Source organism: Pelophylax lessonae (genome assembly GCF_965119305.1).
Source record: "Pelophylax lessonae genome assembly, chromosome: 3".
NCBI lineage: Eukaryota > Metazoa > Chordata > Amphibia > Anura > Ranidae > Pelophylax > Pelophylax lessonae.
The window spans coordinates 552,794,519-552,820,899 of record NC_138770.1 but is presented as its reverse complement, the minus strand read 5'-3'; the positions used below and the strand labels follow the sequence as shown (position 1 = coordinate 552,820,899).

The following is a 26,381-nucleotide window of genomic DNA, read 5'->3' as shown; positions in this document are numbered from 1 at the left end:
CGGGGACGATCCAATCCCGATCTCGATGCTGAGGATTTTAAACTTTGTTTGATGTGCTTTTTATCAAGAACTCATTTGTGAGTATTTTTATTCCATTACTTTTAATAAACCTGCTTAATGGATAATGCACTAGGCCGGTGCGCCCTTGTGTTTGTTTATCGTTTTTCATGTTCAAGAAACCAGTGGTGAGTTGATGTGAGCTTTGTGCCATGGTGCATTATCCTGCTGGAAGGAGCCTTCAGAAGAAAGATACGCTGTAGTCATAAAGGGATGGACATGGTCAGCAAAAATACTCAAGTAGGCTACGGCATTTAAACGATGCTCAATTGGTACTAAGGGGCCCAAAGTGTGCCAAGAAGATATTCCCCACACCATTTCACCACCACCAGCCTGAACCATTGATACAAGGCAGGATGGATCCATGTTTTTACGTTGTTTATACCAAATTCTGACCCTACCATCTGAATGTCGTACCTGAAATGGAGACTCATTAGACCAGGCAACGTTCCTTCAATCTTTTTTTGTCTACTTTTGGTGAGCCTGTGCGAATTGTAGCCCATTTGCTTCAAGGTTTGATGTGTTATGCATTCAGAGATGGTATTCTGCATACCTTGGTTGTCTGCCCATTCTCCTTTGACTTCTGACTTCAACAAGGCATTTTCGTCCACGCAGCCTCCGCTCACTGGATATTTTCTCTTTTTCGGACCATTCTCTGTAAATCTTAGAGAGGGTTGTGTATGAACATCACAATAGATCAACAGTTTTTTAAAAATACTCAGACCAGTCTGTCTGGCACCAACAACCATGTCATGGTCAAAGTCACTTAACTCCCCTTTCTTCCCCATTCTGGTGCTCAGTTTGAAATTCAGCAAGTCGTCTTCACCAGATGCCTAAATGCATTGAGTTGCTGCCATGTGATTGGCTGATTAGGAATTTGTGTTATCAAGCAATTGAGCAGGTGTACCTAATAAAGTGGCCAGTGAGTATATATATATATATATATATTAGGGATAGACCGATTATCGGCAAGACCAATATATCGGGGGCCGATATGCACTTTCTCCAATATATCGGTATCATCGGCCCAGGAACTGGCCGATATTGCCGATATTTTTGTGACGTCATTCTGCCAGCTTAGGCCGCCTCCCTCGCCTTGGACAGCCTCATCTGGAGTTGAGACTAGTCTTGCGGGAGTGTATCACAGCCATACACCCACCCACAGCAACCCGGTACCAGCCACCCACCCACCCACATCCACAGGCTCTGTACCAGCGAGCCAGCCCAGCCACTCACAGGCCCTGTACCAGCCAGCCACCCACCCACCCACAGGCCCTATACCTGCCAGCCACAGGCCCTGTACCAGCCAGCCACCCACCCACAGGCCCTGTACCTGCCAGCCACAGGCCCTGTACCAGCTAGCCACCCACAGCCCCTGTGCCAGCCACCCACCCACTACAGGGTGCCAGCCAGCCACCCACAGACAGGGTGCCAGACAGCCAGCCACCCACAGGCCCTGTACCAGCCAGCCACAGGCACTGTACCAGCCAGCCGGCCTCAGGCCCTGTGCCAGCCAGCCACCCACAGCCCCTGTGCCCCAGCCACCCACCTACTACAGGGTGCCAGCCAGCCAGCCACTCACCACTGGGTGCCAGACAGCCAGCCACCCACCACAGTAGGGCTGAACGATAGTCGATGTGATATCGACTATCGTTCTGCAGGCATGGGCGATATTCATATCGCTGAAGCCACGATATTCTGGCATTAGGCAGGGCGGGGAGAAGTCGGGAGGCTACAGTGTTTGCAGCAGGAGAGGGGGGAGAGACGTCCGGAGCATGGCGAAGGAGCACCGCGGGACAAAGGCTGCTACCGACAGCCCGCTTCCTCTACACTCTGGCTCCGACACAAGGCTCGGGCGGGAGAAGTTCTACGAGTGTGGTGGATCCCCTGGCAGAAAGCTGAGCTCTGCTAACTGATCCCTCCTCCGGAGACTGTCTGGGAGAAATATTGCGATATATATAGTTAAAAACGAAAAATCGCAATATACTTTTTTCCCCAATATCGTGCAGTCCTACACCACAGGGTGCCAGACAGCCAGCCACCCACCCACCACAGGGTGCCAGCCATCCACCTCAGGGTGCCAGCCAGCCAGCCATCCACCTCAGGGTGCCAGCAAGCTAGCCATTAAGTATTAAACAAAAATTAACATGTTCAGTACCAGATTTGTGTCAAAAATTGTCTTTATTTTTCAAAACTTTAAGGCCCCGTTCACATAGGGGCGACGCTACTTCGCACCGCGACCTCTGAGGTGCGAGCAGCGCGCCGCGACCTTAGGAGCGGCCGCCACGGACTTCATAACATTGAAGTCTATGGCGCTCGCCTCCTGGTCGCCCCAAACTTATTTTTTTTAATGTGTGCAAAAAAATGCAAAAAACGGCTCTGGCTATGAAAGGGTTCAAAGACAAGTTCACCTTCGGGAACATGTTACATGTTCCACCCGTAAGCTTTGTTAGAAAAGAAAAAAAAACTGACTCCTAACTTTTTTAGCTGCCTTTTAGATTCAAAGCAAATTTGTCAAGCCCTGTTAAGATGTATTGGTACATATACTATATATAAAACACTCATCATTACTTTCCTGCTGTCATTATTCTTGAGCTTGGCACAGCCCTCCTTCCGAAATCATTTGACATCCTTCAATCTCTCCAATGAAAAAAAGAAAAAACGCCACCAAGCTCCCAATACCTACTAAGCATTTGCCTCCCCTGCTCTGTTCTTGCAGAACACTGCCAGCTAGGTTGTTGATATATCTGTCTATACAAAGAACATACCGCATAGAGAACACGCCACATACACCACTTTACCCGCTCTGTCATCCAGCTGAGCAAAGGATAAAAAATCGCTATTCCTCTGTTATTATTACACCAATAAATCACATTACAGGTCCTTTATTAGGACTTGGCTGATAAACGTACTTGTCGAAGACATATCTAATCTGATTTGGTAAAAGTCTATAGCAAAGCAAAGCAAAGCTTAACAATACTCTGTAATACGGTGCTCAGGGTTTCTGTGAACATTATTGGGCATCGGTGTATCAATAATTATTCAGATGGTCTACATGTAATTCAAAGTGGCATGTACTGTAGTTATAATGACATCAAATCAAGAATGTGAATGTTGCTTGGCAACCGCTACCATGGCAAACAAAAGTTAGTTTTTATTTTTTTATTTTTTTTTATATATTAAAGGTGCTTATATATTGCCTTCAATTTATGCTGTCCTTTACATATATATATATATATATATATATATATATATATATATATGTATATATATATATATATATATTAGGGATAGACCGATATGTTTTTTTCAGGGCCGTACCGATGCCGTTATTTTGGTCACAACGTATCAGCCGATATTTTGTACATTTAGTCCCAGTTCACACTAGGGCGATCTGTGAGGCAACCTGGTCGCCTCACAGGTCGCCGCAGGTCGCCTCCCATAGGGAAGCTGCGGACCCGTTCTAATAGGAGCGACACAAGTCGCTCCGACCTAGAAAAAGGGTCCGGAGCTTCTTTGGGGCGACCAGGAGGCGACCGCCATAGACTTCAATGTTATGAAGTCTGTGGCAGCCGCTCCGAGGTCGCGGCGCGCTGCTCGCACCGCGATCTCGGAGGTCGCCCCGGGAAGTAGCGTCGCGGTAGTGTGAACCGGCGCTTAATAGCAAAACTTAATTTTGTTTACAAATATTAAAGGTTCTAACTACCAGCAAGAATAAGTCCTTACATTTAACCACTTCTGGACCGGAAGGATTTGCCCCCTTAATGACCAGGTAATTTTTTGCAATTCGGCACTGCGTTACTTTAACGGACAATTGCGCGGTCGTGCGGCGCTGTACCCAAATAAAATTGATGTCCTTTTTTCCCTCAAATAGAGCTTTTTTTTGTTGGTATTTGATCACCTGTGTGATTTTTATTTTTTGCGCTATAAACAAAAAAAATACAGATAATTCTGAAAAAAAATATATATCTATTTTTCACATTCTGCTATTGACTTCCGCTCCGCAGGAGTAGCTAGGCATAAGACTTAGTCAAAAGAACAAAAGCATTTAGCATAGACACACCCATGGGGGCTGTCCCACTGGTCAATACCCCCCTGCAGTGATCCCTCCCAACTCAGTTTGGTAGAATAGCAGTAAGTGTACAAGAAAAAACCCCAAAAGAGGGGCGGGGGCAGCGACTGTCGGGGGACTCAGCGAAAGGAATTTAACGGTAAGATTTTACAAAAATTCAGTTTTCTCTTACGTCCTCCGACAGTCGCCGCCTCCTCTAAGTCATCACTATTGGGATGTCCCAAAGCATTGTAGACATAAGGGGTGGGAGACGCAACCGTAGAAAAGGCAACGCAGTACCCACATCAGAGAAAGGAACCTTACACGCACAGTAAGAGAACCTTCTGGGCCATAGAAAAGGCTCAACAGGAGCAACAACCCAGGAAAACAAATAGTGATGACTTAGAGGAGGCGGCGACTGTCGGAGGACGTAAGAGAAAGGAATTTTACGGTAAGATTTTACAAAAATTCATTTTTTTCACATTCTGCTATATAACATTATAAAAATGAAAAAAATCAAAGTTTTTCATCCTTTTAGGCCAATTTGTATTCTGCTACATATTTTTGGTAAACAAAAATCACAACAAGCGTATTTTAAATGGTTTGCGCAAAAGTTATCGCGTCTACAAACTAGTGGAAATATTTATATCATTTTTATTTATTTATTACTTTTTACTAGTAGTGGTGGAGATCTGCGATTTTTAGTGGGACTGCGACATTGCGGCGGACAGATCGGACCCCTAACTGACATTTTTGACACTTTTGGGGGGACCAGTGATATTTCTACGGCAATCAGTGCTAAAAATATGCACTGTTAGTGTAATAAGGACACTGGCAGGGGTTAACACAGTGTTTATCAAAGGGTTAATTGTGAGCCTAGGGGAGTGTTTTCTAACGGGGGGAGGGAGGGACTTGTGAAATGACCACAGAGATCTGTGATCCTATATAGAAGGATCACAGGCACTCTGTGATCATTTCATAGAGAACACAGTCAGCTGTGTTTACAACAGCTGACCGTCCTCTCTCAACGGGGAGCGATCGCGGGTGCCCGGCAGCAATCGTGGCTGCCGGCCCCGTGGATCAACTGCCCAGTGGGGGCGGGAGTGTTCGCCCCCAGTAACCGACATACCCATACCTTGATTCGCGCAGTATATATGCGGCGGGCAGTTGGCAAGCGGTTAACCACTTAAGCCCCGGAAGATTTTACCCCCATTCCGACCAGGGGGTATTTTGCCATTCGGCACTGCGTGACTTTAACGGACAATTGCGCGGTCGTGCGACGCTGTACCTAAACAAATTTGGCGTCCTTTTTTTCCCACAAACAGAGCTTTCTTTTGGTGGTATTTGATCACCTGTGCGATTTTTTGATCACGCGCTATAAACAAAAAAAGAGCGTAAATTTTGCAAAAATAGCAATATTTTTCACATTTTTTATATGAAATTCCCCCCCAAAAAAATGTAAAAATCAAAATTTTTTAACATTTTCGGCCAATTTGTTTTATCCTACCTATGTTTGGTAAAAAAAATCGCAAAAAGCGTATTTTGATTGGTTTGCGCAAAAGTTATTGCGTTTACTAACAAAGGGAAAGATTTTTGTCATTTTTGTTGTTTTTTTTTAACGCGTAATGGCGGCGATCTGCGATTTTTTTTGCGGTGCTGCGAAATTGGGGCGGACAGATCGGACCCTTGACTGACATTTTTGACACTTTTGGGGTTACCAGTGACATTTCTACAGTAATCAGTGCTATACATATGCACTGTTACTGTAAAAATACACGGGTAGTGAAGGGGTTAACTTTATTTGGGAGGGAGGGGCTGTGTGTGTCCCTAGGGGCGTGCTTTCTACTGTGATTGGCTGTGGCTTGAGCTGTAAGGACACTGATCAACGGATCTACATAGTAGATCCGTGTGATCAGTGTCTTTACACCGAGGAGAATGACAGGTCGCTTGTTTACACAAGCTGCCTGCCTTTCTCCCTCTCCCCCGCCGATCGCCGAGTGACCGGCGGACATCGGGTCCGCTGGTCACACGCGCAGGGGGGTCCGTGACCACGCGGGAGCGCACCTCCGGGGGCGTGCGCTCACTCCCTAGACCCTCACAAGCTAGTGACGTAGACCTATGTCACTTTGCCTGTGAGGGGCTGACTGTCGACGTAGATCGGCGTTAGGCAGTCGGCAAGTGGTTAAAGAGTACCTTTGATTTCAGATCCATCATGGCAGCGCCTGTTATCGGGCATCCACTCACCTGCTGCCACCATGTCCATCAGCTTGTTGTGTCACTGCCGCATCACCAGCTGTCCCATCAAAGGGAATGGGAGTGTCGGTAAGTCAGTAGCGGGTCAGAAGAGGAGCCGCTGCGGGACAGAGGTGACAGTTGCTCTTTAAAAATAATGATTTAAATTGAGTTGATTTAAATCAAGCCTTTTTACTAGTGATTCAAATCAACTAGATTTAAATCAGATCCACCTTCGAGGCTCTCTTTATTGGTTAGATCATGTTAGATGGTGAACTGTGCCATGGCTTACAATAGGTTGTCTAAAATGATACAGCAATACAGGGTTGCCTATTTCTTCTATGTCTGTCTTTGCAGACCTAACAGGACTGATGTGCCATTATGGCGTCAGACAGTGTCGCTTTTCAGGCACTCTTTCATGAGACACTCTTGTGTCAGAGCTCCAGAAGTGAAGCTTTAATCATGCAAAGGTAATTTACTATTACTAGCTCACTTAAACCCTAGTGGTTTCCTCCGTGCATTCAGGTCTGTTTGCAAAGCTGATTTTGTTTGTAAACCAGTAGAAGCCATTTGCTGCTGTTGGTAGCTTGGAGATCAGATAAAAGGACGCAGTGCTCATTGCTGGCTGTTTGAAGCTGAATGTTGTTACAGCTTGAGGTCACGGAAAGAGGCCTGGCAATGATGGCATCGTTTGTAGATTTTCCTTAGAAATTGGCTTTTGCGCAGGAGTTTGCAAATCATAATCTTTACAAAACGAGCTGCCTTTCATGTCCCAACACTATAATGTCAATAGGCTGAGGAGACTTCACAAGGCAGCTGACAGTGGGGCTGATTTACTAAAATTGGAGAGTGCAAAGTCTGGGTGATCTCTGTACATTGCAGGGATTGTAACATCCTTTGTTGCAGACCTTTTGTGATTCTGAAGAAATCACTCTGTTTCTCTGTGCTCCTGTGGGAAAATGAATCATATGGGAATGGTTCCATAATTATCAATCAGCTGCTGCACCTGCAGAGCTCTAATGAGGAAATCTGCTGGGTCTGCATCCCTTTAGACGTGTTCCTATTGGGAGTATCTCTGAAAAAAATGACATTTTTGTTGCAGGGGATGCCTGAAATCTGACTTGTATCTTCTGTATCTTGTATCTGACTGTATCTTTTGGAAAGTTGGTGAGCCAATCACACAAGCAGGAAATTATGTTTCTGTGGTGTGGTCAGTACACATTCTGTGTACAGAACAGCTCCAGGTAGCCATATTGCATTGTGCTTTTTAAAAATGACAGCTGGATATTAACCTCCCTGGCGGTATCCCCGAGCGTGACTCGAGTTGGATTTTTTAGTCCAGGATTGGTATCCCCGAGTCACGCTCGGGGTAGATGTGCAGAGAGCGCAGCGGTGTCTCTTACCTTCTCCTGGCGATCCAGCGATGATCTCCCATTGCTGTGACCGCCAGCCGAGAGTCCCGCCGCTCGTCCGTCGGTGTGATGACTTCCTGGTTCAGTTCCCTGCAGCAGCAATGCTGCATGGGAGCGGAACTGGGAGGGAAATTAAAACGTTGCACAAAACACAAACACATAACACATATTATATATTATACATATATATATAAAATTATATTATTGATTCGATTATAATTCATGCGTTATATATTTTATATACATATATATATATATATATATGTGTGTGTGTGTATATATATATACACACACATATATATATAATATATAACGCATGAATTATAATCTAATCAATAATATAATTTTATTATATATATTATATATTATATAATAAAATTATATTATTGATTCGATTATAATTCACGCGTTTGTGTTTCAAATTTATCACATCTGGGATGTCTACTAGAGTCTTGTTTTGGTCAGGTTTAAGTCAGTAATTACTAAGAATTGTAGGCCTATAATACATAACGCCAAATTTCCATGCAAAAAATTGTACCGCTTTTGGTACAGAATTCCTGACATAATCATACCGCCAGGGAGGTTAAGAAGAAAAGGTAATTTTTAATAACATTCAATTACAATATGACTTGTGTCACAATTGTATACGCTATAATATTTTTTCTTTATTTGCTATATTTTTCCCCCACGAAAATGAAGTTAGGCCCGTTTCCCACGAGTGTTGCGCCCGGCAGACTCTGTTTTGCTCAGCGGAGATCGATCCGCTGATCTCGCTGAGCAGGCAGAGACGGGGCTGTTAGAGGCCGGCTTTCCTCAATGGGAGATCGGATAAAAACAGACCGCCTATCCGTTCTCATCCGATCTGATCCGATCCTCCAGACGAATGGAAAATAGGGTTTCCATCCGTCCGGATTTCACGGAAGGATCGGATTGGTTAGCAGTGGGTGTCAGCAGACATGTCACCACTGACATCCGCTGCTCCATAGGGCTGCATAGAGCATCCAATCAGGTCCGCCTGAAAAACTGACAGGCGGACTGGATCAGAAAGCCCGTGTGAAAGGAGCCTTTCCCTTTGATTAAACAAGCTGAAGTTAGAAGCTGATTGACTACCATGCACAGCTGCACCAAATTTTGCACTCTCCAGTTTTAGTAAATCTCCCCCAATGAGTGCATAATAGGTACGTCTTGTTTTGAGATCCCCAATTAAAATCTCTATTGCCAACCATTCTCTGTCATACTGGTATCTGTGCCCCCCCCCCCCCCCCAAGGATAACATATTATAATGTTACCAACATTAGATCAGCTCATCTCTCTACCTTCATAATAGGGGTACATAATCTTTTCCATTTTTGCAAGAGCCCTTAACACAGTGTGCAGTGAGTGACTGGTGTTTTTTTCTGCGCTTGATCAATTCCTTTGCACAAGGGGATATTAGAAAACAATTGTTTTCTATGTGCCCTGTTTCAAATATACCAGTTAGTCTAGGTTTACATCCATGCGAGTGATGCGGCTCACAGTTGCGTAGGCACAGCAGCCTGTTCATTTGATGGGTTGTGGTACCCGTGGTTCCTCCTTTTCTTAAATGTGGCCACATGGTGCTTTGGCATCATGAAATTTTACACACCCTAAAATTTGCCATGTTTTCCAATGTGGGGTTGCCATTACAAATTATTGCTACCCCTGTACATCTGCAAATGAGCAGCATGTTTTGGCTGCGGGGAGTGGAAATGTGTGCGATATACACGTGGCTTCGCAATAATGTGAACCTAGCCTTAACACCAATGCGCAAGTTGGTGCTGTATGCGCAAGTCGAACATAAAAAATTTAGCATTTAAATGTTTGGCAACGAGCAAAAAAAAAAAAATTTGCTTCTGTAGGGAAATTAACATCAATGTAGTGCATTAAGAAAAAGCATGCCAACACATGCCATCAACTCAAGTGTGTTTAGTGCACGCAAACGTGTGCTAATGTTTTGGATTAGACCAATTGTCTGGTGAGTATCTGCCGTCTGGTTAGTATCTGCCGTCTGGTGAGTATCTGCCGTCTGGTGAGTATCTGCCGTCTGGTTAGTATCTGCCGTCTGGTGAGTATCTGCCGTCTGGTGAGTATCTGCCGTCTGGTGAGTATCTGCCCCTTCCTGATTTGGCCTATTTAATCTGGTGCATACACGAGAAGAACCACACTGAAATGTGTTCAGGTAAGTGATACTTCCTTTATTGCTACTGAATACGTGGGGTTATATAGGCGAGCAGCTAGTGTCGTGGGCAAGTGCGTCATAAGCATTGCGTTATCTGATTGCTTGTAGCTTCGGATTGGTCATGTCCAAATAAGGTAAACTTCCTCCAGGATCTAGGTGTCATCATCTTGGGTGTAGTCCTGGATGGAGGCGCCATCTTAGTTACCACGAGCTTCACTCGATGGGAAGGGAAGCTGCTAGTAAGGAATAAAAAAGCATATTTACATGTACAAAAATAGACATTTTACCTAATCCATCACACTAAAAGCAAGTCATGTGGATTCACCCTTAAAGCAGAGTTCCACCCAAAAGTGGGACTTCTGCCTCAAATACTCCTGACCCCCTGACATACCACATTTGGCATGTCATTTTGTGAGGGGGGGGGAGCGGGTACCTAGATTTGACAGGTACCCAATCCCACTTCCGCTCGGCCGCCTAGTGTGGGCACAGCCGGGTGCCCACACTAGAGATGCCGCCACCGCAGAGAGGAGAGGGAGAGGATCGAGGCTTTGGGGCGGCTGCATCGCTGGATCGTAGGACAGGTGAGTGTATGTTTATTAAAAGTCAGCAGCTACACTTTTTATAGCTGCTGACTTTTAATAAACACAAAAATGAGTGGAACTGTGCTTTAAAATGGTTGTAAACCTCAGACATTCAATATGAACGAAGCATATTCCTGAATAGTGTGTGCTTGTCTCAATCCAGAGCACTAAGGGTAATTTCTGTCCGCTACCTCGTTCCTCTGCTATTCGTATGAGTTACTTCTGATGAGTTTTCCTGACACCAGGAGAAAAATGTTACAGGGGAGGGCACAATCTGTGATTGACAGCCTCAACTCTGTACCTGTGTGCTGTGTGAAGGGGGGGTGTGTCCCTTCCCTCCAATCAGCTCTCAGAGCTCTCCTCGCTGATGTAACGTCAGCTCTCCTCCCCCTGCTTTTCAGAGCAGAGAGATCCTGTGTAAATTCTGCACTTTGAATGGATAGTCACTTCACTAGGTATAGGTAAGGGTTTACAACCACTTTGATCAGAATAAAACATTTGCATTCGTCTTTTTATCATAGGGAAAAACATTTAATTGGTTAAAGATAAAATGTATGAAAACAAGAAAAGATGGAACACAGTCTTAGTTTCTTGTCTTGGTAATGGCATGGCGTGTAGATATTGGAAACAGAGAGTACGTGTAATTATATATATTGTATTAGTAATGTGATGTTTGTTATGAATAACTACAATGATGGAGTTGTGACATAGGATAACATTGAAAAGATACTGAGATGTAAGTATATGACAGCTATTATGAAATTCAGAAGCAGGCACCGCGTAATTATAATGTGCTTAGAAAAAGCAGCTCTGATGAAATTGTTGTATAGAGATTGGGTCGGTGTGTGCTCAACCATAAATAAATTATACATTTAAATATAAATATGTAAAATAATGTAAAATAAAAAAAAAACCTTTTTGGAGTGGATTCATTAAAACTGGAGCAAAGGAAAAAGCGGAAATGCCAATAGCAGCCAGTCAGGTTTTACTTTTCATTTTGTCTAAATAATATACAATATTTCTGCTATTTTCCAATTTAAGGCTTGTACACACTATAAGAAAATCGGACGAACATATAAAGAATTTTCGATCGATTTTTCGATCGTACACAACTTTCTACAGCCGATTCCGAATTGTCGTATGAAAATTCTCTAAGGGGCAAACACCAAACTTTTTCTTGTACGGGAACAAAACAAACTATTTTCGTTTATTGTGTACGATTTCGTACGATTTTTGTACAAGAAAAATCTGAAAAGAAAGACTGCGCATGATCAGATACAATAAACAACAAAAACAAAAAGGCTTTGCCGTACGGGAATTTTCGTACGAATTTCCGTCCATCGGTTCAAATTTGCTGTGAAACAACGAGGAAATTCAGACGATCGGTCGCCCGATTTTCTTATAGTGTGTACCCCACTTTAGTTTTCTTTGGTTTTATTAAATAATCTTGTCCTTAAAGCAAAACTCCACCCAATAGGGGAAGCTCTGCTTGTCTGCCTCCTTCCCCCTCCAGTGCCACATTTGGCACCTTTTTTGGGGGGGGAGCTGGTACCTGGTTTTGACCAGAGGTTACGCCCTCTCCTAACGCCGCAGCCTTCTGGGACACTGCACAGGTTCCAGAAGACTGCGGCCCATTTATAAAGCACAGCGCACTTCATGCATATGCAGTAGGGAATTGGCTGTCAGGCCGCAAGTCTTCACTGCCAGTTTCCCTTAGCCAAGATGGCTTCGCCTGCACCCAAGAGCCGATTTAAGAATTAGCTCAGGTGAGGACACCGCTGGATGCCTGGACCTAATATTAAAAGACAGCAGCTACAGTATATAAAAGCTGCTGACTTTTAACTTTTTTTTTTTTTTTTGGGGGGGGGGGGGTGTGGATCTCCTCTTTAAAGCGGTGTTCCGGCCTCAAAATCGAAAAATCGATTTTGGGCCACCCGCTTGCTGAGGGCAACCTGAAAGAGAAATGGATAGTGCCGATTTTTTTTTTTTTTAGTCACTTACCTTATTATAGAAGAAAATATACTCACCTTCCTTCCACTTCCTCCCTCTGCGGCCGCGGCCCGTGCCGTCACTTCCGGTTTGCGATGATTCCTGGGAGCTGAACGTCATCGCTCCCAGGAATCAATGCGCCTGCACCGGCCCCGCTCGTCACTTCCGGTGCAGGCGCGGCATTCACTGCTAAACAGCTTCTGGGCATGCCCAGAAGCTGTGCAGGGATGCTGTGCCTGCACCGGAAGTGACGAGCGGGGCCGGTGCAGTGCATTGTGGGACTCCGATGTCACGGAAGAGGACACGAAGAGGGATGCTGCGGCTTCAGCTGCCCACACCTGAGATGGCAGCGCTGGAGAAGAAATTTTCAAGGTAAGTATTCTTACAAGTAAGTGCGACCCGGACAGTTCAGAGGCTATCCATTATGGAATGTACTAGCCCTGACTGTCCTGGGGGTATTTTTAGCTCAAATTGACCCCCGAGGCCGGAACTCCGCTTTAAAGAATAACTCCACTTTGGTTGAGAAAATAACATTCCCTGGGTGATCTATCACATTGCAGGGATTTTAACAACCTTTGTTGCTTATTCTTACCTTTTGTTATTCCGAAAGAATAGCTGTTTGTTTGTCTGTGTCCATATCCACAGTGAATTTGTATGGGAGTGGTTTTATAACCACTGCTGCACCTGCAGGGCTCTAATGAGGCAAGCTGCAGGGTCTGCATCCCTTTAGATGTGATTTCCCTTTGAGCCTATCTCATCAAAAATTACATTTTTGTTGCAGAGGGTGCTCAAAATATGATTTGTATCCTAGTGCAGACTCCTGGGAAAATCAGTAAGCCAATCACAACAGCAGGAAATGACAGATCTGCGGGGCGTTCTGTATACATTCTGTGTACAGAACACTTCCAGGTAGCCATATTGCATTGCATTTTACAGAAAATTACAGCCCTGCAGATTGAAAAAGGAAAGGTAATTTTTTTATTAACAATCAATTACAATATGACTTGTGTCGCAATTGAATACGCTATATTATTATTATTATTTTTTTTTTTTTTATTTGCAATTTTTTTCTCCTACAAAATGGAGTTACCCTTAGGACCTTCAAAAGCAAGTTATGCTTACCCATAAGGTTGGCTTGCCCCCAGTGTGTGTGATTAGTGTAAAAAAATGAAATCAAATAATAAGAAAAAGTCACATTAAGAGCCCTTTCACACTGAGGCTCTTCTTTTTTTTTTTTTTTTTTTCAAATATAATTTTTATTAAAGTTTTCGGGTGAGACAGCATAATCCAGAAAAAAAAAATAAAATAAAAAACCATTAAACAAGACATATCTTATTCAAGTAAATTTCTACTTCATCTGTTTATTACACAGCTAATTTCCGACAATACTCCTCCCACCCTTTCTTCTTTATTTCTATAACTCAAATCAAATGAACCCCAAAAAGCAAAAACTGAGGTTCTTCTAAACTGCCCATAAAATGCTGAGCGCTTTTCAGGCATTTGCAGTGCGCTTTTTAAATGTGACTTAAAAACTGCTCCAAAAAATGTCCATCCATTTCAATGGAGAGGGGCGTTTTTGAGGCGCTTTTTTTTAGCTCTCAAAAGATGCCAGCGCATCGTCCTAGTGTGAAAGCATTCATTGATTTTAATGGGAAGCGTTTTTTGTGAGCTTTTCGGGTGCTTTTTTTAACGCCAAAGCACTTGAAAAACTCAAAGGGCTCTAAGAGAAAAGAGAAAACTATACTTATTTTGCACCTCAGCCCTCGCCTGCAGCTCTCCAGTGGGATCCTAATGCCTCGTACACACGCAATGATTATCGGCCGACCGATCGGCCGTCTTTTGTCCAAGTTGTGTTTTGTTGGTTGGAATGTGCCTAGACTGCACACAAATTTTCTCGGCCAACAAAAGTCTACTTCAGAAGTGATGTCATGTGCTGGTTTACTTTCCGTGTGTTTTTTCTTCTCTGAGCATGCCCAGTCTTGCTCATCAGATTTTTGTCTGCCGAAATCTGTACTGACTGACCGAAAATCGGCCGTTGTGTTGACGGCCAACAAAAATATTATAGCCTGCACACCAGATTTTATTCGGCCGAAAAGTCGGAGTTGGTTGTCAAAAGCATCATACTAACAAGCCGAAAATCGGCCGATCGGACGTTGGCCGAAAATTCCCGGCCAATAATCGATGCGTGTGTACAAGGCATTACAAGCCGAAAATCGGCCGATCGGACGTCGGCCGAAAATTCCCGGCCAATAATCGATGCGTGTGTACGAGGCATTAATCTAACACAATGCTGGATCATTGAGATCCTCAGATTTCCCAGATCTTGTTGGAAGGGTTGTGACGTCACCCTTGCCTGGGTATAGGGGGGTGTGTAAAGTAAACTTATTTTTCACTTATTTCCTAATGTGTGTTTTTTTTTTATTTTTATCTTTAAGTCAGCAGAGTGGGGATCTAAAAGATATGAGTACCTTTTTGGTGCAAGGCCCACTATAATTACTATAGCAAATCATACAGACCCAGTGGGGCTGATTTACTGAAACTGAAGAGTGCAAAACCTGGTGCAGTTATGCATGGTAGCCAATCAGCTTCTAACTTCTGCTTGTTCAATTAAAGCGGAGTTCCACCCTGGGAAATTTTTTTTTAAAATAAAAATACCCCCGGGACAGTAAGGGCTAGTGCATTCCACAATGGCTAGCCTCTGATCTGTCCCGGGTTGCACTTACCTGCAAGAAGAAATACTTACCTTGAAAATGTATTCTCCAGCGCTGCCATCTCAGGTGTGGGCAGCTTGAAGCTAGCGCGATCCTCTTCTGCGTCCTCTTCCGTCTTCTTCGGTCCCACGATGCACTGCACCGGCCCCGCCGTCACTTCCAGTGCCGCAGCGTCATCCCTGCACAGCTTCTGGGCATGCCAAGAAGCTGTTTAGCAAGGTATGACGGCGCCTGAACCGGAACGGACGTCGGGGCCGGTGCAGGCGCATTGATTCCTGGGAGCGATGACGTTCAGCTCCCAGGAATCATTGCAAAGCGGAAGTGACGGTGCGGGCCGCGGCCGAGGAAGGAGGAAGTGGATGGTAAGGTAAGTATATTTTCTTCTAAACGAGGTAAGTAAAAAAAAATTTAAATTGCGATTTATCCATTTGTTTTTCAGGTGACCCGGAGCGAGAAGATGGAGGTAAGTATAATTTTAGGGTGGAACTCCACTTTAAGTTTTGAAAAATAAACCTGGAAGCTGATTGGTTTCTGTGCAGAGCTGTACCAGATTTTCACTCTTCAATTTTAGTAAACCAACCCCGATGTTTCATAATCTTGCAGTATACTGTCTATGATAAATGACGTACAGAAGAGAACATTCAATCTACAAGCAAGCAGTCACATAAGAAAGTTATGGTTCTAATGCACTTTCTTTTTTATTATTTATAGGTCAACGAGGTGTGCTCCCCTACAAAATCATCTGCGCCTTTCTCTCCGGAGAGCTGGTATAGAAAAGCCTATGAGGAGTCTCGAGCCGGTAGTAGGCCTGCTCCTGAAGGTGCAGGATCCATACCGGGTTCATCTGGTACTCCTTCCCCTGGCTCTGGAACCTCCTCCCCTGGCTCCTTCTCAGGGTCACCTGGACCTGCATCCCCTGGAATTGGAAACAGCTCTCCTGGATCACTAGGTGGATCTCCTGGATTTGGCACAGGATCTCCTGGCTCTGGTAGCGGTGGAGGATCATCTCCCGGGTCTGACAGAGGCGTATGGTGTGAGAATTGCAATGCACGTTTAGTAGAGTTGAAGAGGCAGGCCCTTAAACTGCTGCTGCCAGGACCCCATTCCAGTAAGGTAAGAGCATGGATATAGGTGAAAACATTGATGTCTAATGTAGTTTAAAAAATTATGAATGGCAACTAAAGAAAAGAAAATGGGAACAGAACTGGGGTTGCCTATACTAATCAATTAGGTTTCAAATGTTCTAGGAAGGTGGAATAAGGTTAATACGGGCAACTATTCCATTTTTGTTTCACATTCTTTTGCAATTTTTAAACATGTGCCCCTCGCATCCTCAAGATAGTCATAAACAGATGGGTCTCAGAAAAATGTTAAAACTCGGAGACCCAAGTTAAAAACTGGATAAGTACAAATTCCTTAGGACCCTTTCACACGACGATCCGATCCGCCTGTCAGTTTTTTCAGGCGGACCTGATCGGATGCTCCATGCATCCCTATGGGGCAGCGGATGTCAGCGGAGACACGATCCGATCCCGTCCGTGAAATCCGGACGGATGGAAACCCTATTTTCCATCCGTCTGGAGGATCAGATTGGATGGGATCGGATGAGAACGGGCAGGCGATCCGTTCTCATCCGATCTCCCCATAGAGGACAGCGGGGATCTGACAGCTCCGTCTCTGCACACAGAGCGGAGACGGAGCTGTCATCCGCCTGCTCAGCGGGAATCGGCGGATCGATCCCCCGCTGAGCAGAACGGACTCCGTCAGGTGGTGCGCTCGTGTGAAAGGGGCCTTAGTAAATAGGTGTTATAATTGTGAACCTGGTTTTACACATTGGGGGAAATTTACTAAAACTGGTGCACTCAGAATCTGGTGCAGCTGCACATGATAGCCAATCCGTTTCTATTTTCAGCTTGTTCAGTTCAGCTTTGACAACAAAACCTGGAAGCTGATTGGATTCTTTGCAGAGCTGCACCAGAGTTTGCACTCTCCAGTTTTAGTAAATCCCACCCCCCCCCCCCCATTCAGATGATGTTCTGCCATACAATGCTTGGAGCAAAGTAGAAAAATAGTGGAAAGTAGGAGAAACAAATATGGGTACTCCTGAGATTTCTTTTTTAGGCATAAGATGTATGTTGAGCATTTAAACTAGACCTAGCATCTTTTTCATTTCAATTACGTAAATAATGTGTAAGTGTAACGCTAACAACTATTTATTCTTCATCACAGAGATCACAGTACTCCCCTTAGAATGCCTTCATTTGCTTTTCTTTCCAGAAACACAACGCCATCTTTGTTTAGGCATTGTTCACGGTCAGCACCTTCTCTGACATCGGCCGGCCATACATGGTTGTGAATTTGCACCATGTATGACCTGCCTAAGATGCTGGTTTACATTTAACAATAGTGCACGTTGTAAATCCTAGTACCTGTGCAGTTCTTGGCTATGTTCACAAATGTCTAAGTCCCGGTTAACACATATGTGATGCGGGAACCCTGCGAATCCACTGAATTTGTATCGCACAGACATCGCATGGGATTTGCAGAGCAGTGTGCTCCTGATCACATGCGATGTCTGTCATATATGTGGACCGGCTCTAATACAGATCAGCCCCCTTCTGCAGATTCTCCCCTACAGAATGCTGGTGGAGAGGAAACGGCATGTTCACACCAGACGTATGCGCAAATTAATCGTGTAGCATCCGTGATGAGTGGTGTCTTGAGTTTCGCAACACACTGTTTACCTTTTTTTAATTTTATAGGAAGTTCTCTGCACAGCAGTGAGGTGCCTTGCAGTGAGGTGAGCTGCGGTGCAGTGCGGTGCGGTGAGCTGTGGTGCAGTGCAGTGAGGTGCCTTGCAGTGCGGTGAGCTGCGGTGCAGTGCGGTGCGGTGAGCTGTGGTGCAGTGCAGTGAGGTGCCTTGCAGTGCGGTGAGCTGCGGTGCAGTGCGGTGCGGTGAGCTGTGGTGCAGTGCAGTGAGGTGCCTTGCAGTGCGGTAAGCTGCGGTGCAGTGCGGTGCGGTGAGCTGTGGTGCATTGCAGTGAGGTGCCTTGCAGTGTGGTGCGGTGAGCTGCGGTGCAGTGCGGTGCGGTGCAGTGAGCTGCGGTGCCATCCAGTGCTCTGCAAAAAAATACAATCTGTCTGCATTTTTCCGCTTCACATGTCACACCTATGTTGTAATGTGAACGAGGCTCACACAGAACAAATGTATTCTATGTGCCGTAGCCATGACCTGGGTTGATCCAATGCTGAACAATGCAGGTCACCGCATTGCATATGAATAAGCTCTTAGGCTGCCCATACAAGCTCTTAAGACTGTATTAAACCCAAAAGCAAACATTTATTTTGCAGGTTATACATTTTTAGATGTGGTGGTTGCATTCATTTTATTTTTTTGGCTTTATTTCTTTTTTTCATAGTGATCCTGCCAGAAAGTCTGTTATGTTTCAACAGAACAAGCTGTCCTGCAGATGTAGGCCTCATGCACACGTTTGAAAAAAGGAGCTGCAAAGCCAGTTCTGACGCCAGGAAAAATCAGGAAAAATTTAGCCGCGTTTAGGCGCGTCAGACGTTTTTACAGCCTACTGCTGCTGCTGCTCCAGAACACACTGGCCCTGTTTTTTTTACAGCTTGAAAAGGCCTATGCCACTTACAGCTCCTAAAAGCCTGTGTGTGCATGAGGCCATAGAATAACATGGAAGGGGAGCGTTTTTAAGCTGCAAAAAAAAATGTCTGACGCTCCTAACAGCAGCTGTGAAAACGCCCCGTGTGCATCAGGCTGTAGCAGCTAGACCTGTTTCATACAAGCTTCACCTTGTAGAAGATCAGTATGAACAGTAAGCATTGACAAAGCATTTGCAGAGCTTTCAGCAAGCTTTGTTGAAGCTTTTAATGTACCATTCAGCTCCAGTCTGTAAATGCTGAACACAGATCCTAATGGGAGTGCTAAATGGCACTTTTTGAAGCTTGTTGAAGGCCTGCTAGCAGCTTTCTTAAAGTGGCAGCCAACACCCCATTAGCATCTGTATTCAGCATTTACAAACTAGTTACTTTAACATCAAAGTTTGCTGAAAGCTCTGCAAATGCTTTGTCAAAGCTTGCCGTTCACACTGCTCTTATACAAGCTGAAACCTGTAAAAAACAGGCCTAAAAGGGTTGAGACACTCTTATTAACACTGACAGGGGGGCTTACAATGATTAGATTTTATTTATTCAATAAAACCTTCCTCCCAAAAAGAACAAAAAAAAAAGACGTAACTGACTGCTAGGTCAGTAAATACCTCCTAAACGTTGTATGTTTAGGAGATATTTACGCTACCTATAGGTAAGCCTTAAAGCGGAGTTCCACCCAAAAGTGGAACTTCTGCTCTTTTGTTTCCTCCCCACCTCCGGTGCCACATTTGGCACCTTTCAGGGGGGAGGGGGTACCTGTTTTTGACAGGTACCCTTCCCCATTTCCTGGATACGGCCCCGCGGCACCGTCCCTCAGAAGTTTGGCCCCCTCCTCCCTCCCTGAGCCAATAGGAATGCACAGTACGAACCCGCACGTGAAGCCGCAAGGCTTCACTGCTGGGTTCTCTTACCGGCAATGGCGGCGGCTGCACCCGACAGTCGATGGAAACATCGGCTGCGGTGCCAACATCGCTGGACTGCAGGACAGGTAAGTGTCCTAATATTAAAAGTCAGCAGCTACAGTATGTGTAGCTGCTGACTTTTACATTTTGGAGGGGGTGGAGGGGGGGGTGGAACGCTATAGGTAAAACCTTAAAGCGGAGTTCCGGCCACAAAAAAAAAATTTCAATGAATTTTTCATACCCCCGGGACAGTCAGGGCTAGTACATTCCACAATGGCTAGCCTCTGATCTGTCCCGGTTCGCACTTACCTGCAAGAAGAAATACTTACTTTTAAGATTTCTTCTCCAGCGTTGCCATCTCAGGTGTGGGCAGCTTGAAGCCAGCGCGATCCTCTTCAGTGTCCTCTTCTGTCCTCTTCGATCCCACGATGCACTGCGCCAGCCCCGCCGTCACTTCCGGGGCCGCAGCGTTGTCCCTGCACAGCTTCTGGGCATGCCCAGAAGCTGTTTAGCAAGGTATGACGGTGCCTGCACCAGAACTGACGTCGGGGCCGGTGCAGGCGCATTGATTCCTGGGAGCGATGACGTTCAGCTCCCAGGGATCATTGCAAAGCGGAAGTGACGGCGCGGGCCGTGCGGCCGAGGGAGGAAGTAGAAGAAAGGTGAGTATTTTTTTTTCTGCAATTAAAAAAAATCGTAACTTCCCATTTCTTTTTCAGGTGACAAATAGGAAGCGGATGGCCCAAAATCGACTATGTCTATTTTGTGGCCGGAACTCCGCTTTAAGATGGAAGTTTACTTCCTCTTTAATACCGCTTTAAGCTAGGCTCTGCTGGATGCACAAGAGAAATCATTTGATTACATTATTTGCACTAAACAATGCAGACGAAGGAATCTCCCCTGCCAGCTCTTGTATTCAGGTGACTGCAGCAGCCTACAACAACAATGATGGCTCAATCGATTTTCAGATGAAGGTTTGTTGAGCCGGGTGATGGCGTCAGGGCCTCTATCAGATCAGATTTTGTCCGATTCCGCAGTGTAGGGCTGGATTATGGAAATTCTTCCTAATGAATGACAATTATTTAAGACTAGACAAATTCATTCACCTGGGGATCAAGGAATACGTTTTAATAATAAAAGGTACAGGTTTCTAAAAATGATAGTGCTGCCGTATATTGTGACATTGGCGGAATTTATTCATGCAGACCTATCATTTCCTAAAAAGGTCCACTTTAAAAATCAGAAGCCCCGGTTTACATAGATTGAAATATTAATATTAAAAAAGCAGACAGGAGAGGGTTTGGTGTTGGTATTATTAAATGGTAATTTATAGTAAGATAAGAATATACAATAAATTGCGCTACAGAAATGTACATCCTGAAGCAAGTGAAAAGGTTATTGCTCGCTGGATCACTATAATCTGGAATATTTGCAGCGTGTGTTTAAACCGTGTATTATATGCTTCCAATATGACCCTCAGAGCTGACATTTCCGCTCTCATTTGTTAGTAAGCAAATTGTAAAAGTGACCGTTTTCATTAAAGCAGGAATATGAAGGGGTATTGCTAAATGACTTGAAGATTGGTTGTTAGGGAAACCTTCGTGTGGGCAGGTGGTGTTTTCAGATCATTTGGTGAATGCAATAATTGTGCAAGATGAAAATCCCAACCGCAGTCTTCATGTCTCCATGCATGAATTAAGGCTAACAGGTTTGATCTTTGATATCTTGCTAAAGTCTAATTTACCATTCCTTGAAGTTTGTGTCACATGAAGCCAAGCTCTAATTTTTTTAGATTGCTTAGAGGCAATCTAAAGTTTTTTTTTTTTTTGTATCTTTCTTTTTAATAAAGTTTAGAACTTTGAAATATAATAAAAAATTAAGCCCATTAATCACATTGGTGCGATTACAGACGTCGTATGTGATTCGGCGCGCACTGCTCTGAAAATCACATGCGATGTCTGTGCGATGCAAATTCAGCCATACAGATTGTATGGCAGAATTCGCAATCGGATTTGGACACAACTCACACAGGACCCTTTTTTGGGTCCACAGCAGAATCGGATTGCATGGGTGTTCACACCTATGTGATCCGATCCATGTCTGAACTGACAGTTCGCACTGAGATATGCAAACTGATCTGGGGGTGTCGTTAACTTTGTATTGACACCCCAAGCCATTGGCATATGGCAGCGTGAACTGCCTGCGGTTTGAATGCGATGCGGGAACCCGCAGTGGATTCGCAAGGTTCCCGCATCACATATATGTGTGGTTGTAAACCCTCTTTTTATCTTTTATAAAAATAATAAACATGCCTATACTATACTTACCTGCTCTGTGCAATCGTTTTGAACAGAGCAGCCCCGATCCTACTCTTCTGGGGTGCTCCGCCGGTGCTCCAGGCCCCTCCTCTTCATTGGGTGCCCCCCACGGAAAGTCACTTTTCCTGGGGGGCATCCATGCATGCTCACTCCCGAGACCAGCTGCTGCGTCCATTGACACAGACAGTGGGACACGGCCCCACCCCCTGCTCCTCACTGTCACTGCTGTCACTGGATTTGATTGACAGCAGAAGGAGCCAATGGAGAGAGACAGCGGCTGGAGTCACTGCGCTTGTGTACATCACTGGATCGGATTGGGCTCAGGTAAGGAAAAGGGGGGTCTGGGGGGAGCTGCAGTACAGAAGGTTTTTTTACCTTAATTCTATGCATTAAGGTGAAAGACCTTAAGGGCTCTTTCACACAATATGTCCGTCGGACGGACTACATTTATCTCAGCGGGGGATCAATCCGCCGATTCCCCGCTGAGCAGAAGGATGACAGCTGTTCTCCGTTCTCCACGCTGTGTGCGGAGACACAGCTGTCAGTTCCCCATACATCTCTATGGGGAAATCGGATGGGAACCGACTGTCGGTCCGTTCTCATCCGATCCCATCCGTTCTGAACCGCTGGACGGATGGAAAATAGGGTTTCGATCCGTCCAGATTTGACGGGTCGGATCGGATGTCAGCGGATATGTCTCGGATGACATCCAATCCCCCATAGGGATGCATGGGGGAACCGTTCAGATCCGCCAAAAAAAAACAGACAGGCGGATCTGAACGGTCCACCTGTGTGAAAGGGGCCTAAGGCTTTACAACTACTTTAAGTCTGTGAAAGTTGAAATTTTGTATTTGAACATTTTATATTTATTACTTATATTACTTGCAGATGGTGCACTCAGAGCTATGCTGTAGCTCTACCCTAAGCTGATTTACTGCTATGCCACGAATAGCTTATTTTACAACCTTAAAGCGGATCTTCTCTGAATCTGAAGACCACAAACCAAAAACACTATTTAATTAATTTTTAATATCCAAAGCAAACTCCCCCCATATGTGTATGTCTCTTGCTTTATTATGCTGAGAAAACACTTTGAAAAACACCCCCTAGCATTTCTGGCCATGGCCATCTTGGGTAAGGGCAAATGGTTCATTTAGCATTTACTTCTTGGAATCCATCTGCTCTTAGCTCATGCAGGAGGGTGTGCTTAGCTGAGAAAACCCCTCCTCCTCTCCTCCCCTCCTGAAGGCTCCTGGGATGTATGACATCATTTGCCTAGGCAAGAAACCAGGAAGTAACTGAGAAATGTGAAAAAAAGGTTAAAATAAGTAAATATGATATATTTTTCTATCCATTCTATAATGCTCATAGCGCAAGGATTACAAATAATCAATGTTGATTGGGAGAAGGAAGTAGGAGATCAAATTATGCACACAGTTGAATGACTCAGAGGAGGGTCATACCTCTCAGTCTAGAAATGAGCAGGTAGTGCTGAACTTTAGGAAACCCAGCATGCTCTCCAAGCATCATATAAGCACTCTCCATTACATATTAAATGGTAAAATATAGATATTCTATAAATAATGAAGAAATGTGCATGACAGCCTCGGCTTTCCGGGGACTCTCACTGCTCATTGGCCGAAGCAGCAGCGGAAGCCAATGGCCCCAACTGCTGTCAGTCACAGCCAGTGAGCCAATGACATGCTATTTTTTCTTTTAATTCGGTTGAGAATGGGCAAAATTCTCATCACACATCGATTCCGATGAGATGTTCTCTGCTTGTAGGCAGTCAATGATTGGCAGTACACAATGGGGATTTTTTTGTATAATTCGGTGAAGATTCCATAAACATAAAACAACAGTACCATGATGGCTGCTGTCTGATGAAAATGGGACATGACAGTTGAAATGAGTTTCCCATTTTCTGGCACATTCTGTGTATGCGGTCATTTTCAGCAAAGATTATCTATAAAAAGGGACCATTCTGAGTGCTGGACAACTGCAGTCCCAATCAAAGGCAACAACTGATCTCTCTAAATGATTTTTGAGCTGCGTAAACGAATGTAGAATATAAAATACTATCATTTGTTGTCACATTGTTATTCTGATGATTCACACTATTTACTATCTTAGGAAAAAAACAAAGGCAAATTTCTTTCCTGCAGCCACGGGAATGAAATTTGCACGATTTCACTATTAATACAGACAGTGGCGGTTCACAGATATGCAATGCGGAAACCCTGCGAATCCCTTGTGGGTTCCGGCATCACACTCAACTCGCAGGCAGTTCACACTGCCATATGCAAATTGCTGGGGGTGTCAGGACAGAGTTAACAACACCCCCAGATCAGTTTGCATATTGCAGTGCGAACTGTCAGTTCAGACATTAATCGGATCGCATAGGGCATGCGATCCGATTCTGGTGCGGACCAAAAAAGGGTCCTGTGCGACTTTAGTCGGAATGTGATGCAAATCGTATGGCTGAATTTGTGTCGCACAGACTTTGCATGTGATTTGCAGAGCAGAGCAATGCGAATCACATGCGATGCCTGACGTCGCATATGTGTGAACCGCCACTTAGAGTAATTGTCTGCTCTTGGCGGGGGCAAGTGGGAAAAGCCATCCCCTCTGGTAAAATACTGTAATTATTGCTAGTGGCTATTGCAGCCACAATCGCAACTGAATCTAGCAGGCTGGTTGAACCCAAGTTTATTGATCGATCAATTTGGTACATTCAACCTTGTGCACACATGGTTTGAATCAGGAACCGGCTGAGATTCGAACCGTCTATGGCCGGCCTAAGGCTGCATGCATATTTGAGCGATGTCACGCAATAGCCCATGGCATGAGTGGCCTGCTTGTCACATGACAAATGCTCCAAGAAGCTCAAGTACCAGTTTTTGCCACTAAGCAAAGCATTTTTGTGTGTTTTTTTGCATGGAACACTTGACCGCTTCTGGGGTTCCATTAGGAAATAATTTCACTGCAAGCACAACGTGCATCTAATCGTGTTTTTCACAGGTTTCTGCCCATGTTTCTAAGTTGCTCAGGTGTGAATGCAGGCTAAGATCATCAGATTATCATATGATTGCTTTGAAAGTGGTATTTTACGTACGATTTTTGGATCGTGTGTACGGACCATTAGGCCATCCACAAGTCAGTCATTGATATTATTTGAACTACAATTTATATTTATTACTATTATAATGTATACATTCCTGTAACAATTGGTATAATGTACTGTAGAACAGCCTTTTTCAACCAGGGTGCCATGGCACCCTGGTGTGCCTCCTGGGTTCTTCAGGGGTGCCTTGGCAAAATGGCTAAAAATGGCAACAAATTGCCACAGGTTTTTACTTTGTAGATTTACAACCCTGGGCAATATGCGTTCAAGCCACTGGCACCCCGACAACCCTGGGCACTGTGCAGGTCAAGCCACTGGCACCCTTACTACCCTGGGCACTGTGCAGGTCAAGCCACTGGCACCCTTACTACCCTGGGCACTGTGCAGGTCAAGCCACTGGCACCCTTACTACCCTGGGCACTGTGCAGGTCAAGTCACTGGCACCCTGACTACCCTGGGCACTGTGCAGGTCAAGCCACTGGCACCCTGACTACCCTGGGCACTGTGCAGGTCAAGCCACTGGCTCCCTGACTACCCTGGGCACTGTGCAGGTCAAGCCACTGGCACCCTTACTACCCTGGGCACTAAGCAGGTCAAGCCACTGGCACCCTGACTACCCTGGGCACTGTGCGGTTCAAGCCACTGACAATCTGACAACCCTGGGCATTGTGCAGGTCAAGTCACTGGCACCCTGACAACCAGTGACATCACTGGTTTATAGGGAGAATGACAGGCGCTTGCACAGCATCCTTGTTTACTCCTCCTCATATCCCTCTCCATCAGCACTGGGGTCACATTAGAAGAGAAACTGAGGGAGAAGAGAAACGCTAGAATACTAGTCCGTACAAGTTTGCAATAGTGTAGGAATAAATCCCTTCTAATGTTGCATAGTCCATGTGTATAGACGTTGCTGCGTTATGTAAAACTATTCGTTTGTTTTGTTTTTTTACATTTTAGAAAGGGGTGCCTCGAGATTGTGCAGAATTTTAAAGGGTGCCACAACTGAAAAAAGGTTGAGAAACACTGCCGTAGAACAATAATATCTTAGAAAATAGTTGAGAAAACATTATTGATAATAAAAAAAAAAATGATTCAGACCATAAATGAACTAAAATTGGTATAAATAAAAAAGTTT

The 26,381-nt window shown here is 44.8% G+C and overlaps 1 protein-coding gene across 1 annotated transcript in view; it reads left to right on the top strand.

Moving 5' to 3' along the window:
- The window catches only part of KIF26B (kinesin family member 26B), a 546,719-nt gene that overhangs the window by 8,404 nt on the left and 511,934 nt on the right, over positions 1-26,381 (top strand). The window contains exon 2 of the mRNA XM_082249575.1: positions 15,942-16,343. Within this exon, the coding sequence (XP_082105701.1) occupies positions 15,942-16,343 (402 nt within the window). The remainder of the gene's footprint in view (positions 1-15,941; positions 16,344-26,381) is intronic.